This window comes from Panicum hallii, chromosome 9 (genome assembly GCF_002211085.1).
Source record: "Panicum hallii strain FIL2 chromosome 9, PHallii_v3.1, whole genome shotgun sequence".
Lineage (NCBI taxonomy): Eukaryota > Viridiplantae > Streptophyta > Magnoliopsida > Poales > Poaceae > Panicum > Panicum hallii.
In genome coordinates, this window is record NC_038050.1 from 8,822,440 (window position 1) to 8,835,034 (window position 12,595).

At 54.9% G+C, this 12,595-nt stretch overlaps 2 protein-coding genes across 5 annotated transcripts; one reads left to right on the forward strand and one right to left on the reverse strand.

Annotated features, from left to right (window-relative positions):
• The first annotated feature begins 1,859 nt into the window (after nucleotides 1-1,859).
• On the forward strand, nucleotides 1,860-6,081 carry LOC112875137 (globulin-1 S allele-like). Of its 4 annotated transcripts, none has more exons than XM_025938862.1 (7): nucleotides 1,860-3,246; nucleotides 3,330-3,383; nucleotides 3,485-4,271; nucleotides 4,369-4,544; nucleotides 4,637-4,717; nucleotides 4,816-5,100; nucleotides 5,208-6,081. In XM_025938862.1, exons 3-7 carry the CDS (start codon nucleotides 3,809-3,811, stop codon nucleotides 5,859-5,861), a joined length of 1,659 nt encoding a protein of 552 aa, XP_025794647.1. In that variant the 5' UTR covers nucleotides 1,860-3,246; nucleotides 3,330-3,383; nucleotides 3,485-3,808; the 3' UTR covers nucleotides 5,862-6,081. The 4 variants fall into 4 exon arrangements, with proteins under 4 accessions (XP_025794647.1, XP_025794649.1, XP_025794646.1 ...); XM_025938864.1 differs by having other exon boundaries at nucleotides 1,860-2,019; nucleotides 3,308-3,383; XM_025938861.1 differs by having other exon boundaries at nucleotides 1,860-3,383.
• A 3,827-nt stretch (nucleotides 6,082-9,908) lies between these two features.
• LOC112872718 (putative cyclin-dependent kinase F-2) lies at nucleotides 9,909-10,961 on the reverse strand. Its single transcript, XM_025935784.1, has one exon. It carries the CDS (start codon nucleotides 10,959-10,961, stop codon nucleotides 9,909-9,911), a length of 1,053 nt encoding a protein of 350 aa, XP_025791569.1.
• Between the last annotated feature and the right edge of the window lie 1,634 nt (nucleotides 10,962-12,595).

A 12,595-nucleotide genomic window follows, 5' to 3' on the forward strand; every position in this document is an offset into this window, starting at 1 on the left:
GCTAAGTGAAGCATGACAAGCTTTCAACCCCTGGCGTTAAGAATTGCTTGAGATAAAATTGGTTGAAAAATGAATGTTAACAACTTATTTTTGGCTGAGTTTGGATCACCTGTATGAGTATGATTAGCACTGCTTTCCATTCCCTACTTGTTAGTGCTAGATCTTGGGTGATGCTTTTATTTCTCCTAAACTGAACTTGTCTAGCTCTAGACTGATTTGATATACCCTGTTGAGCTAGATGCAGGTCTTGTTTATGGATGCACACGTGCTTGTGACTAGATGTTGCTCATATCATTGTATCCCAGAATGCTTTCACTTACACCTCCTGCATTGCATTCATGGCATGGCATCTGTTCAGGGGGAGTCTCAGCTTCAGGGGGAGCTTTAGGTCTATTTAGGCTTGATGTGTGCATGTGTCAACAAGGGAGAGAATTTTTTTTGGAGAAGTGATCGAACAAGGGGGAGACTTGTTTGATTTTTGAAAAACTTGTTGTGCATAGGGCTTTGAGAGTGCATCATTTTGGGAGAGTTGCACTTGTGAGAGGGAAAAGCTTTGCTTGGGGAGTTTCTGCTTTGTTTTTGGCTCCTGGTTTTCCTCGTTTTCCTTCCACTTCCAGCATGATTGCGTCGAGCGTTACCTCTGTCTTTGAGGAGTCATGTTTTGGCTTTTGATCGATTGCGTCGAGCCGTTGCCCTTATCTTAGGGGATCGATCTGTGCTTGAGTAAGTGACTGGTCTTGCCTTTCTGAGCTTTGTGTCACTTGCTTGAGTTTTTCGCTTTCTTGTTTCTTTTTATCACTTCTCTGGATACAGATGGTGTGTTGACAATGCACTCATCAAGGGGGAGATTGAGGAATGAGAGTACTCTATCCTGCCTGTGATGAGTGAATTGTCAACTGTGCGGTGTGATCGTGTGCTTGGTCTTTGGATTGTAGGTACACGGGCGTCGAGTGTCGACGGAGAGTTGCCGTGGAGGAGCTCAAGCCGGGCGGCAGCTGTGACGTCCACTCCTGGATCGAGGGCACAAGCGGTGATGGAAGGCGGGTTTCTTGGTTTGCGCCACAAAACCAAGGAAGCTGACGGCGGTTGAAGACGCCAAGTTGTGGAGGCACGGGCGTCGGTCTCGGGACTGACGGAGGCGACGGGCGTCGACGGCGTCTAGGGCCTCGCTGCGGGAGGAGGTGACGGGCGTCGGGCGGCGTCTAGGGCCGTCAGAAGGCCGAGACGGGAACGACGTCTAGGGCCACGGCGTGAAGGCGGGAATCTTCCCGCGCGTGGAGTTTTGGCGGTTTTCTCAAAACCGGCCACCTACCCGGGTTTCACGGACCCTCCAAAACCGCGGAACGGATCTTCGTCCACATGGCGGCATCGCAGAGAAGGCTTCGAGTCGAAGAAAGAACCTCGGCCGTCGGATGAGTCCAATGTATCTTTTCCGGTTTTGCCCCTACGGGCTTTCTAGTGTCTAGTTAAGTCTAGGGGTATTTTAGTCTTTAGTCTAGAGAGTTAGAGGAGATAAAATAGAGAGAGGAGGGCAGCCAACTGTGGTGTGCCACACAAGTTCCCGTCACCCCCTTCCTGCCCCTCTCTGGTTCCTCTTTTCATTGCCTTTTGTTTTCTCCACCTAGGGTTAAGTTTTTTCCTATGGATCTTTGAGACCTGGTACTGCAAATCGATGGGAAAGGAGGCCTTCTCCTCCTCTTGCTCTCTGGGCTGTTGATTTGATTCTATTTTGTTTCTCCGGTGTTGGATTTTGGTTTGGTCTCCCTGTGTTGTTCTTGCGCAGGAATTTTTGGTGCTGGTCGCTGGGCTATTCTTGGTGCAGGGAGCAGTGCAGGTCCAGGCGATCTGGTCCCTGGCGCAGAGCAAGTCGTCAGCAGCCTGCAGCGGTGCGAGGCAGGGAGGCAAGCAGCACAGGCATATGATCAGCACCAGGCTAAGTAGCAGCTGGACTGGGCGCAGGGGATAGATGAGCATGTCGTGGTTCAGCTCCAAACCCAAGGTCTTCATTAGAAATCTTAGGTAAATGTGAGGTCAATTTCAAGTGAGTTATTACATGCCCATACACTGTTCGACGGATTGTCTCATACTATTTTCAGCAGCCAGGTTAATCTCCAATTTGGTGCTTAGGGCCTGTTTGTTTGAGCTTAAATAAGCTGTAGATTATACAAACCAACTTAAATAATCTGTTAAGGAAACAAACAGGCAGCTTATTTGCTCAGATTATATAATCTAGAGTCAAAAACACCATAATCTCATAAGCTAGTCAAGTGGAGCTTATTTCAACTTATTTCTACCCAAAAGACCCACTACCCATGGCAAAGAGGAGCAAATTACCCGCAATTGCCATTAGGTCCCACCAGCCCACTCCCTCCTCCCCTCCCCACGCGCCCCTCTCCCTGGCTGGCTCCCCACGCTAAGGGCATTGTTGTCTTTACACGTCTAGGACAAATAAGCTGGGCCAAATAAGCTAGGCAAACAAACAGTAAGACTCAGCTTATTTAATCCAGAAAAAATAAGCTAGATTATATAAGCTACCAAATAAGCTGAATAGTATAATCTATAAGTCCAAACAAACAGGCCCTTAGCCTTGTTTAGGTTTAATATTAGCTTCTTGTTAAGCTTTGCTTCCACTGGATTTTGAGATGTGTTAATTGTTGAACTTTTTGTATGCTTAGTCAAGTGAAGTTTTGCTGTGGAATTAAATTTCTTGCTCTAGGCCATAATTAATTTTCTGCTTAATTGAAATCAGAAAAACCTCTAAAAAATTAGTTGCTAGCCTTTTTAATCTTGCCTACTAGCATGCTAGGGTTAGATTAGTTTTTACTTGAGCATTTAATTTAGTTTTTATTCGACTAACCCTCTCGTTTTGATCTGTTCTCGTTTTGCCTAGTTTCAACTCGTTTTACTATCTGATTGTGTGTGCTCTCGTGTTTTGATTCCACAAAAGTTTTGCGACACTCTGATTGTGTTCCTAGCACTAGCAGCTTGTCCATGCTGCGTAGTGTTGGCACATTTTAGAAGCTGTGGTGTGGTGTTTGTATCGGGATTTTTTCTTCTTTGATTTTCGGATCGAATTTGAGGCTCCCATTCAACCCCCCTTCTGGTCGCCTGTCCGGTCCTTCATTTGGGCTGCAAACTCAAGTATAGAAGGACCTCACCAATAGATGGTGGAACAACAGATTGGAGACACCAAAGATGTGGATCTGAACCTTTACAACCTTGAGAACAAATTCTTCTTGTTCCCTTGTAAAATTTCTTCTCCAATCACCTACTCCTTAATTCCCTCTCTTCTCTTCTCCTTTTGGAGGCTGCGTTCTGAAATTTCGTAGCTCCCTTCTTCCTTCTGTTGTAAGGCAGCATACTAGGTGCTAAATGCACCCAAGGTTGGTCCACAGTTTAGGCATATTTCTTATACATGTAGAGCTGCTCACAGTAAGCATTTACTCTCCTCATTTACCCCGTAACGAGGAGGATTTCCCAACAGACGTACATATGCTTCCGCCACCGGAGTCCCAAGAAGACGACATCACCGGGAGAGACGACAAGCTCTGCGCAGCGGCGGCCACACCCTGGCTTGCACCGAGCCGAAGCCCGGATAAGCACGCGCAGGCGACAGCGGCGAGACGTGGCGACCCGGGTGCCTCCCGCCACGCCGCCTCCCTCCACGTAGCCGCGGCCCCTCGCCACGTACCACGGCGCCCGGCCGGTATAAATTAGCACCAGCTCCGCCTCTGCATCGCCAGGCCAAGCACCGAACGAAGCACACACGACACGAGATCGTGGACGCCACTGCCACTCCACCATCGCAATGGCGACCGCCAGAGCCAGCGCGGCTCCTTTCCTCCTCATCCTCCTCGCCACCCTCCTCTGCGCCGCCGCCGCCGCGTCCTCCTGGGAGGACCGCGAGCCCTGGCGCTGCGTGCGGCGGTGCGAGGACCGGCCCCGGCACCAGCGTGCCCGGTGCGTGCAGGAGTGCCGGGAGGAGCAGGAGCGGGGCAGGGACGAGCTCGGCCGCCGTGGCGAGGGGTCCGGTGACGAGCGCGAGCAGGAGCAGGAGCGGAGCCGCCGGCCGTACGTGTTCGACCGGCGCAGCTTCCGGCACGTCGTCCGGAGCGAGCAGGGGTCGGTCAGGGTGCTCCGGCCGTTCCACGAGGCGTCCAAGCTCCTCCGCGGCATCCGCGACTACCGCGTCGCGGTCCTGGAGGCGAACCCGCGCTCCTTCATCGTGCCCAGCCACACCGACGCGCACTGCATCTGCTACGTCGCCCAAGGTAATACTATTGACCGAGTCCTGCGTGCGTCTGCGCTCCTGCTTCGCTGACGCATGCGCGCACGTGTGCTTGACCGATCGATTTGGCTGGCCTGTAGGCGAGGGAGTAGTAGCGACGATCGAGAACGGCGAGCGGCGGTCGTACACCATCAAGGAAGGCGACGTCTTCGTGGCGCCGGCCGGGGCGGTCACGTACCTGGCCAACACCGACGGCCGGAGGAAGCTCGTCATCGCCAAGATCCTCCACACCATCTCCGTGCCTGGCAAGTTCCAGGTAACTAAGCTCTAGCGAGGCGCGGATTTTTGGTCATCACTGGTTGCAATGAGCCAAGTTGACTGACGAGACGAGCACCTGATGATTGGCAGTTCTTCTTCGGCGCCGGCGGGAGGAACACGGAATCCATTCTCTCGAGCTTCAGCAAGAGCGTCCAGAGAGCCGCATACAAGGTGCACACACATCGTACATGTGCTATGTGCAGCGAAGAAGCGTCTGATCGATCTGGGCTCTGCTGACATCGCGCTGCGCGTGCTTGTGCTGCATGCAGACCTCGAGCGAGCGGCTGGAGAGGCTGTTCGGGAAGCAGGACAAGGGGATCATCGTGCGCGCGTCGGAGGAGCAGGTCCGCGAGCTCCGGCGCCACGCCTCGGAGGGCGGGCACGGCCCGCACTGGCCGCTGCCGCCGTTCGGCGAGTCGCACGGGCCCTACAGCCTCCTGGACCAGCGGCCCAGCATCTCCAACCGCCACGGCCAGCTCTACGAGGCTGACGCCCGCAGCTTCCGCGACCTCGCCGAGCACGACGTCCGCGTCTCGCTCGTCAACATCTCCGCCGTGTGTCCCTCAACCTTTAGCTCGCTTCTGCACCAATGGCGATCGATCACTTTTTGTACCACTCAGCACTACTGGTATCGTTGATTCACTTTTGGTACCGTGAACAGGGGTCGATGAGCGCGCCGTTCTACAACAGCCGCTCGAACAAGATCGCCTACGTGCTGGACGGCGAGGGCCACGTCGAGATCGTGTGCCCGCACCTGGCGCAGGGCGGCGGCGAGAGCGAGGAGCACGGCCGCCGCGGGGTCCAGAGCGAGCGCGGCGGCAGGGGCAGGCGCGGCGAGGAGGAATCCGAGGAATCTGAGGAGGAGGAAGCCGGGCAGGGGTACCACACCATCCGCGCGCGGGTGTCGCGCGGCACGGCGTTCGTGGTGCCCGTGGGCCACCCGGTCGTGGAGGTGGCGTCCCGGGGCAGCAACCTCCAGATCGTCTGCTTCGAGGTCCAGGCCAACAAGAACGAGAAGGTGTACCTGGCGGGCGCGAACAGTGTGCTCAGGAAGCTGGACGGCGCGGCCAAGGAGCTGGCGTTCGCGTCGCGGGCGCGGGAGGTGGACGAGGTGCTCGACGCCCAGCGCGAGCAGGGCTTCCTCCCCGGCCCGGAGGAGAGCGGCCGCCAGGAGTGGGAGCGGGAGGAGGAGCACCAAGAAGGACGCCGCGGCCGCCAGGAGCGCGAGCGGGAGGAGGAGGGAGGACGCCGCGGGCGCGGGCGCCGCGAGGAGCTGGCCGAGACGTTCCTGAGGCTGGCGACCGGCAGGCTGTGAGGGACGCCGCCGCGGTGATCGACGACGGAGCTGAGGCACAGCACGCTTGAGCGGCGAAGTCGCACGTAGTATAACAGAGTGAGCCCGAGTGAGACGTGTCGGACGTGCACGGTGTGTATATCTGTACGTAAGGTACGCGGAAGGCAGTAGAATAAGTGAGGCCGTACGTGGCCGTGTACAAATACTGTATGCAGCTGAGGCGACGATGTTCATAAATAAATAAATAACAGGTGTTCCGTAACCGTTCCGTAACCTCTTCAGCATTTTTGTTCCTTGCAACGTTGAACACGGCATTCAATTCGGCTAGGGATTACGCGTGTACTATGTACAAAACATTTCTCTTCTATAGACGTTTGTAGGGATAGGGCGTGCCTGGACGTGTGTACGTTGAGTGTTCGCATGCACGTTTTTTATTGACGTATGTTTAAGTAAAATTAAATAATACAGGTATAGTTGGCCCGAGGCCGTGGTTGGCCCACCGCACGACTTTTTAGTTCGGCACACATTTGGCACGATTTTTTAGTTTACACATCCGGTATGGGTTTTGTACCGTGTCTGGGCCGCTCCCTTAGCCTGTGGGCCGGCCCACGGCGCGGTTCGATTAGACGGTCAGCCCGATTGCGGTCATGATTAACAACGGATCTAAATGAAAAGCATACATCAGCCCACATATATATATTATAATTTCTTCAAACCCTAACTACCAGCTTGCCTCCTCCTCTCCCAGCAGCCGCCGCCCCTCCCTCCGCCCTCCTCTACTCCTTATGCCGCCCCTCCCTATGCCGGCAGCTCGCGCTGCCCTCTCCTCCTTCAGGCCGCCACTGGCGCCGCCTCCTCCTTCGGGTTGCGGCTATCGCCGCCACCTCCTCCCCCCCCCCCCGCACCACGACCGTCGGTGGGCCACCTCATCTTCCCCGGCGCGGCGGTGGTGCCGCCACCTCCTCACGCTACGGTAGCCAGCGCCGCCCCTTCTTCTCCTTGAGTCGTGGCGCGACCGGCAGCTCCTTCCCTCCGCTCTGTGCGCCGCTTCCGGCGCCGCCGGCAGCTCCTCCTTGCACCGGTGGCGCGGCCGGCTCGTGCCTGCAGTGCTTAACGGGCCAATCGCGCCGTCGGTCCGACCTGGCACGGCTAAAAGTTCCCGTACCATGCCTGGACCGAGACCTCGACACGTGGCTCGGGCTGGCCCAGCACGAATAAGTAGTCGGACCAATCGGACCGGGCCTAATCGTTCCGGGCCGAGTCGGGCAGCCTGAATAGCCAACTATAGCCTCGGGTGTGGATCTGATCATAGACCCGTCCCAACCTGACCCATGCCCGAGCAGCGCCGTCCTCACCTGCCCGAGGCTTCACCTGACGGCCCACGGGTCGACCCACCAGACCGGCGACGCTGTTGTCGCCGCCACGATCCTTCCTCTGCTCTGTGCTTCCTCTGTCCTTCCGCATCGCGCCATCTTCTGCTCCGTGCCGCCGATGTGCTTCCGCTTGTCTACTTCGCAACGCCGCCGCATTTCCTCTGCTCCACGCTATCGTCGTCACCCTTGCCCCCCTTCCGTTTCTATTGGCCATCGGTCGAGGGAGACGAATAAAGGAGAGAGGACTGGGAGCCTGGGAAGACGCTCGTTGCATGGCGCTGTGGCTCGAATCTGGCGCTAGCTCTTTACCGTCTCGAGGATGGCGGCTGGCCAGCGGTAGGATGGAAGCTGGTGGGGAACAGAGCACAAAATGAAGACGTGTGTGATGGTCGGACTCGTGCTCCAAGTTCGGCTGGATGTACTGACTTGGTGGTGGACGACTGGTGGGTTGTTCGAATGTTGTATTGTCTCGTTATGTCATATTTTTAATGGGAGTTTCAGTCTTATCAAATAGAGTGTCATGCTAGCGTTTTTATTAGCGATGGGAATGTGGATGCGGATACCCAAAATGTCCGATATCCGTATCCTCTTAAATATCAATATGAATATCCGTATCCATATTTGAATTTAATTCGAATTTAATGTGGTAGTAAAGTGGATACATCCGAATCCGATTTTTATTATTTTTCTCTATCCGATTCCACATCCGTATTCGACAATATCCGACACTATCTATATCCGTTTTCAGTAAAACTATTTAAAAAGTTATATTTATTTTCCATAACCAATATTATTAATTTTTATAATAAAGTTATAAGAAGAATAATTTTACTCATAAATATTCTTATTTTATCTATTTATGGGTGAAATTACTTTTACAATTTTTATTATATATTAATAAAAAATGTTTACATATTTGTTGAAAATATATTTTTATTTCTAGTTTTATTTTTATGTATTTATTTATTATAATATTTGTTGATAAATAAGCTATTTTTAACTAGCTATCTTTGTTATATTGTCATACTTTAGTTTGTACATATATAACGATTTTTTATTCTAAAACTATCAATAAAGAAAATAGCTAACTGTTATCCTATATATCGAGTAAATATCCGAATTCGAATCCGAATCCGAGGTATCCGTTTTGCATTCGTATTCGAGAATATCCAAATTCATATCCGTATTTGATTTAAAATATGGTAAAAGGTGCTCTTCGAATTCGATTCCATGCGTATCCGATCCGCTTCCATTCTTAGTTTTTATGATATGGCGGAGAATTAATGAAGAGGGAGGCGAAATGAGTTTCATCGTCATAACACCCTGTATATATACACTATTTACAAGATGCATTGCGTCTTGCATGTAGCCTTGGAAACAACAAACAATGAAATTATGTATTGTGCGGAGCTATTTCAACCATGAATTAAATGTCATCTCGCTTATGTGTTTTTCAAACAAGTATAATAGGGTTTATCCATAGGATGATCCATGATCATGTCTACCCATGCAGTGCTAGACCTCAAACCTAGGCGAGGATCGCCAAACCAGGTTGATCTACTCCACCATTAACGTATAATTGCGAAAACAAAATAATATTATTCATCCTTACCAAAATTTAGAGAAATCTCGGCAACTTTGAAGTGCCTATTCACGTGCTTAATCATATGGAACCGAATTGGTTTGCTTGTCGATAAGGTGGGTGATGTGCATGTAGCAAAAGACCAACCAAATTTCATTCAAAAGGACAGAAGGGTCGTATTCAAAACAATGCAATTTATACCACGCCCCGTTTCGATGCAGATATTGAGGCTTAGAATTCGGAATTGGCATTGGCTATATCCAATATTAATTGTTTGGATGTTTTAGATATTAGTATTGGAATATGTCTCCAATACCAAGCGGTATTCAGCGTACTGCCTTACCTCCTCCTCCAATTCCGACCCGTCCACCTCCATATTCATCTGCATTCATCTTCTCCCTCCGCCCGAGCCGCGACCGCGACACACCTGCACCACCCGGCCGCCCCGCCTTCCCCTCCGCCTGCCACGTACCTGCGCGGCCCCGTCTTCCTCCTCCGCCTGCCACGCACCTGCACCGCCCCATCTTCCCTCTCCGCTTGCCACGCACCTGCACCACCCGCCGCCCCCGCTTCCCCCACCCCCACGTCGCCGAGCCCCCTCTGCAGCGCCATCCCCACCGTCCCTCCTCCGCGTCTACCCCCGACCTCATCTAGGCGGATGCCGCGCCGCCGTGGTCCTTCTCCGCCGTGCCGGAGCTCCACGAGGGGGGGGGGGAGACGAGACCGCTGGTGGGATCCCGTTGGTCCGAAGCTCGCGAGGGGGACGAAGACGAGACGGCGACGGCTTCCTGGAGGATTCTTGCGCATGGAGAACGGTGGAGAGGAGGAGATCAAGATAGGTCGATTCCAATTTCATGTATGCACATCCAAACGTGAATCGATATTTGCCTCCTAGTTGAATTCCATCTATCAATTTTATCTACATCCAAATAATAGCTTTGGTATTTTTTCCATTTCCAAAGCTAGTCTGATTTTGTGTTCGATCCGATTCAATGCTAAGGTCTTCAATATCGACATCCAAACGGACCCAAACAGTATTCACAACAACATGATAGCTGCCACTACAAGCTCTGTTCTCAAGGACAGACACAACGGTCGAAGGAAACCTCAAGATCACGGGCACAACACCCTTAGCCTCTTCACTCTCCTGGGCAACGCCGATGCAACTTCCTCTCTCATTGGCAGCTCCAGCGCGTCGATCTTGGCGAACCATGGATGCTTGAGCGCAGCGGCCGCCGTGAGCCGCTTCTCCGGGTTGCACGTGAGGAGGCCGCTGAGGACCTCGAATCCTTCCTCGGACAGCGTCGTCTCCGGGAAGTGCTCGCGCAGGAGACTGCGCCGCGGCATGCTGTCCAGTTCCGGCATCCACACGGCGGCGAACGTCGTGGACGAGAACCACGGCCACGTCGTATCGTCCGGCACGCCGAGCACGTCGAAGATGGCGCAGAGCTGGCCTTCCTCGTTGAGGCCCTGGAACGGGCTCCAGCCGTTGATGAGCTCCGCCATGACGCAGCCGAGCGACCAGGCGTCGACGCGCTCGTCGTAGTCGGGCTTCTCCAGCAGCATCTCGGGCGCCATGTAGCACAGCGTGCCCGCCTGCTCGTACGGCGGCCGCTCGTCCATGGACATGGCGAGCCCGAAGTCGCAGATCTTGACGACGCTGCGACCGGCGGCGCCGACGAGGATGTTGGAGGGCTTGATGTCCCGGTGGATGACGCGGCGCCCGTGCATCTTCTCGGCGCCGCTGAGCAGCTGCCACATGGCGGCGCGCACCGTGGCCTCGGGCAGCGGCGGGCTGCTCCCGTAGGGGCGCTGGCTGAGGAGGTCGTCGAGGCTGGGCCCCACGAACTCCATCACGAGGCATAGGGCCATGGTGGCCGGGTTGCGGGCGAGGCCGCGGAACCCGGCGACGAACGGGTTGTCGCGGCCGCACGCCTCGAGGAACTGCGCCTCCCGCAGCAGCGTGGCGTGGCCGCCGAGGTCCGCGCCGAGGTGCTTGATCGCGACGGGCTGGCCCGTGGCGCGGTGGCGCGCCTTGATCACGGCGCCAAAGGCCCCCTCGCCGAGGCGGCAGGTCTCCTCGTAGTCCTCTGTGGTGCCCATGGCGACGCGCATCCTCTTGCGGGTCGGTCGCCCGACGGCGGCGGCCTCTACGCACGAGGCCATCGTCGCGAGTGGAGCGGATTAGATTTCGATCGGCGGAGTGCTTGCTAGGGAGTATTTGACGGGGGCCGATGGCGCGAGGTGGGGAGGCGGCCAGAAGATGGCGGTGACGACGCGAGCCATGCGTTGCGACCGCGGCGGCAGCTATATACGGCGGAGTGAGTCCGACTCCGACGACGATGCCTTTGCAGACCTGGAGACGAATTCCGACTCGGTGACCGCCGTATGATCGTCGATTTCTCCTCTCCTGCAAAGTGCAAAACGGCAGCAGCAACCGACGCGTACCTGCGAAGCTAACCGCTGCGCGCGCGCACGGGCGATCCTTGCTGGTCATTGCTCTGTCCCGCTTCCTCTTCGTCGGAGTCGGATGCAGCAGATACAAGCGTTTGGGCTTCATTCGAAGGGCTTTCGCGTTTGGTATAGGCCCATGAACCGTAGCGGCCGCTTATTTCGGCCTACATGCAGGAAGGTGCGGAGCGACACCGAGTTGGGCCGGGCTGTCCTGACCCGGCCGGAACCGAGCTACGACTCACGCGGCCCACGCAGCACGTACTCTATGGGCGCCGCCGCCCTTCTCTCTCGGCGGCGGAGCGGCAGGAGGCGGCGACGAGACGAGACGAGCCGCTGCGGGCGGGCGAGCGGCGGCGCTCTCCAGGCCGCGGGCAGGTACGTCCAACACGAAGATCCGGCACGTCGTTTTTCACTTTGACAAGAGCGTTACCTGTATTGGATCGTCAGTGACCCAACACGGCGGCGCCGGGGGGGGGGGGGGGGGGGGGGGGAGGGGATTGCCTGGATCACTCGTACAATGATCCAAGTTCGCAACAAGAGCTTAGGTTACACTTGCACAAAAATCTGAACTCTTGCCGTTGTTGATGCTAATATTGAGCAGCCAAGTTTGTACAAAGATCCAAGTGTGCACGTTCTACGGCATGGCCTGCTGCCTATCAAGCATTCACCATGCTGAGTTCGAGGTGTCACAGACTAGCTGATCAAAATTTTCAGACTCAGACCTGGTACGTGCTCACAAGCAGCAGCGACTAGTACTGTTTGCGAGATCAGCCTGGGGCTCGTACGCCGTCGAAAAAAGTGAATGAAACAAAGGAATGCAGGCAGCCAGGCAGGGTGGTCCTCCCTCCCTTGCAGCGGAGACTCAGATTGAGATGCTGCTGCTAGTCAGGGCTCGCTCACTTTGGGGCCGCTTCGAAGTTCGGACCGGGCCAGCGTCTATCCTTTTGAGAAGCCGAAGAAAGCAAAGGCCGGCGTGGTAGTGCTAGCACAAGTACTAGTAGACCGCTAGTACTACAGGCGCGCAGGCCTGTCTGCCCGGCATGGCATCGCCGTCGGCATGCACCCCCTGCCCCTGATGAGTACTCCTGCCCCTCCATCTCTGAACCTGAACCGTGCCCACCCCTTTGGCCTTTGGGGCCCCGCTGCTTTCCTGTCCCCTGGCCCGCCCACACGGCCTCCTGCTTTACCATGCCATGTAGTAGTATGTAGTATATTTCATTTCCTGCGAGAGAAAAGAGATGCAGCAAAGTAAGGCCTATTGCACCTCGCTGCACCAGCAGGCCAGCACAATGAGGCAGCAGCTCCTGCATCCTCAGAGCCTCGCTTTGTGCGCAAGCATTCAGAAT

What these genes read in the sequence shown, in the direction of transcription:
- LOC112875137 (XM_025938861.1), top strand. Translation starts at nt 3,809, where the DNA reads ATGGCGACCGCCAGAGCCAGCGCGGCTCCTTTCCTCCTCATCCTCCTC. An exon ending in CCGTGCCTGGCAAGTTCCAG is followed by an intron (nt 4,545 to 4,636) that starts GTAACTAAGCTC and finishes GATGATTGGCAG; the next exon opens with TTCTTCTTCGGCGCCGGCGG. An exon ending in TCCAGAGAGCCGCATACAAG is followed by an intron (nt 4,718 to 4,815) that starts GTGCACACACAT and finishes TGCTGCATGCAG; the next exon opens with ACCTCGAGCGAGCGGCTGGA.
- LOC112872718 (XM_025935784.1), bottom strand. Translation starts at nt 10,961, where the DNA reads ATGGCCTCGTGCGTAGAGGCCGCCGCCGTCGGGCGACCGACCCGCAAG.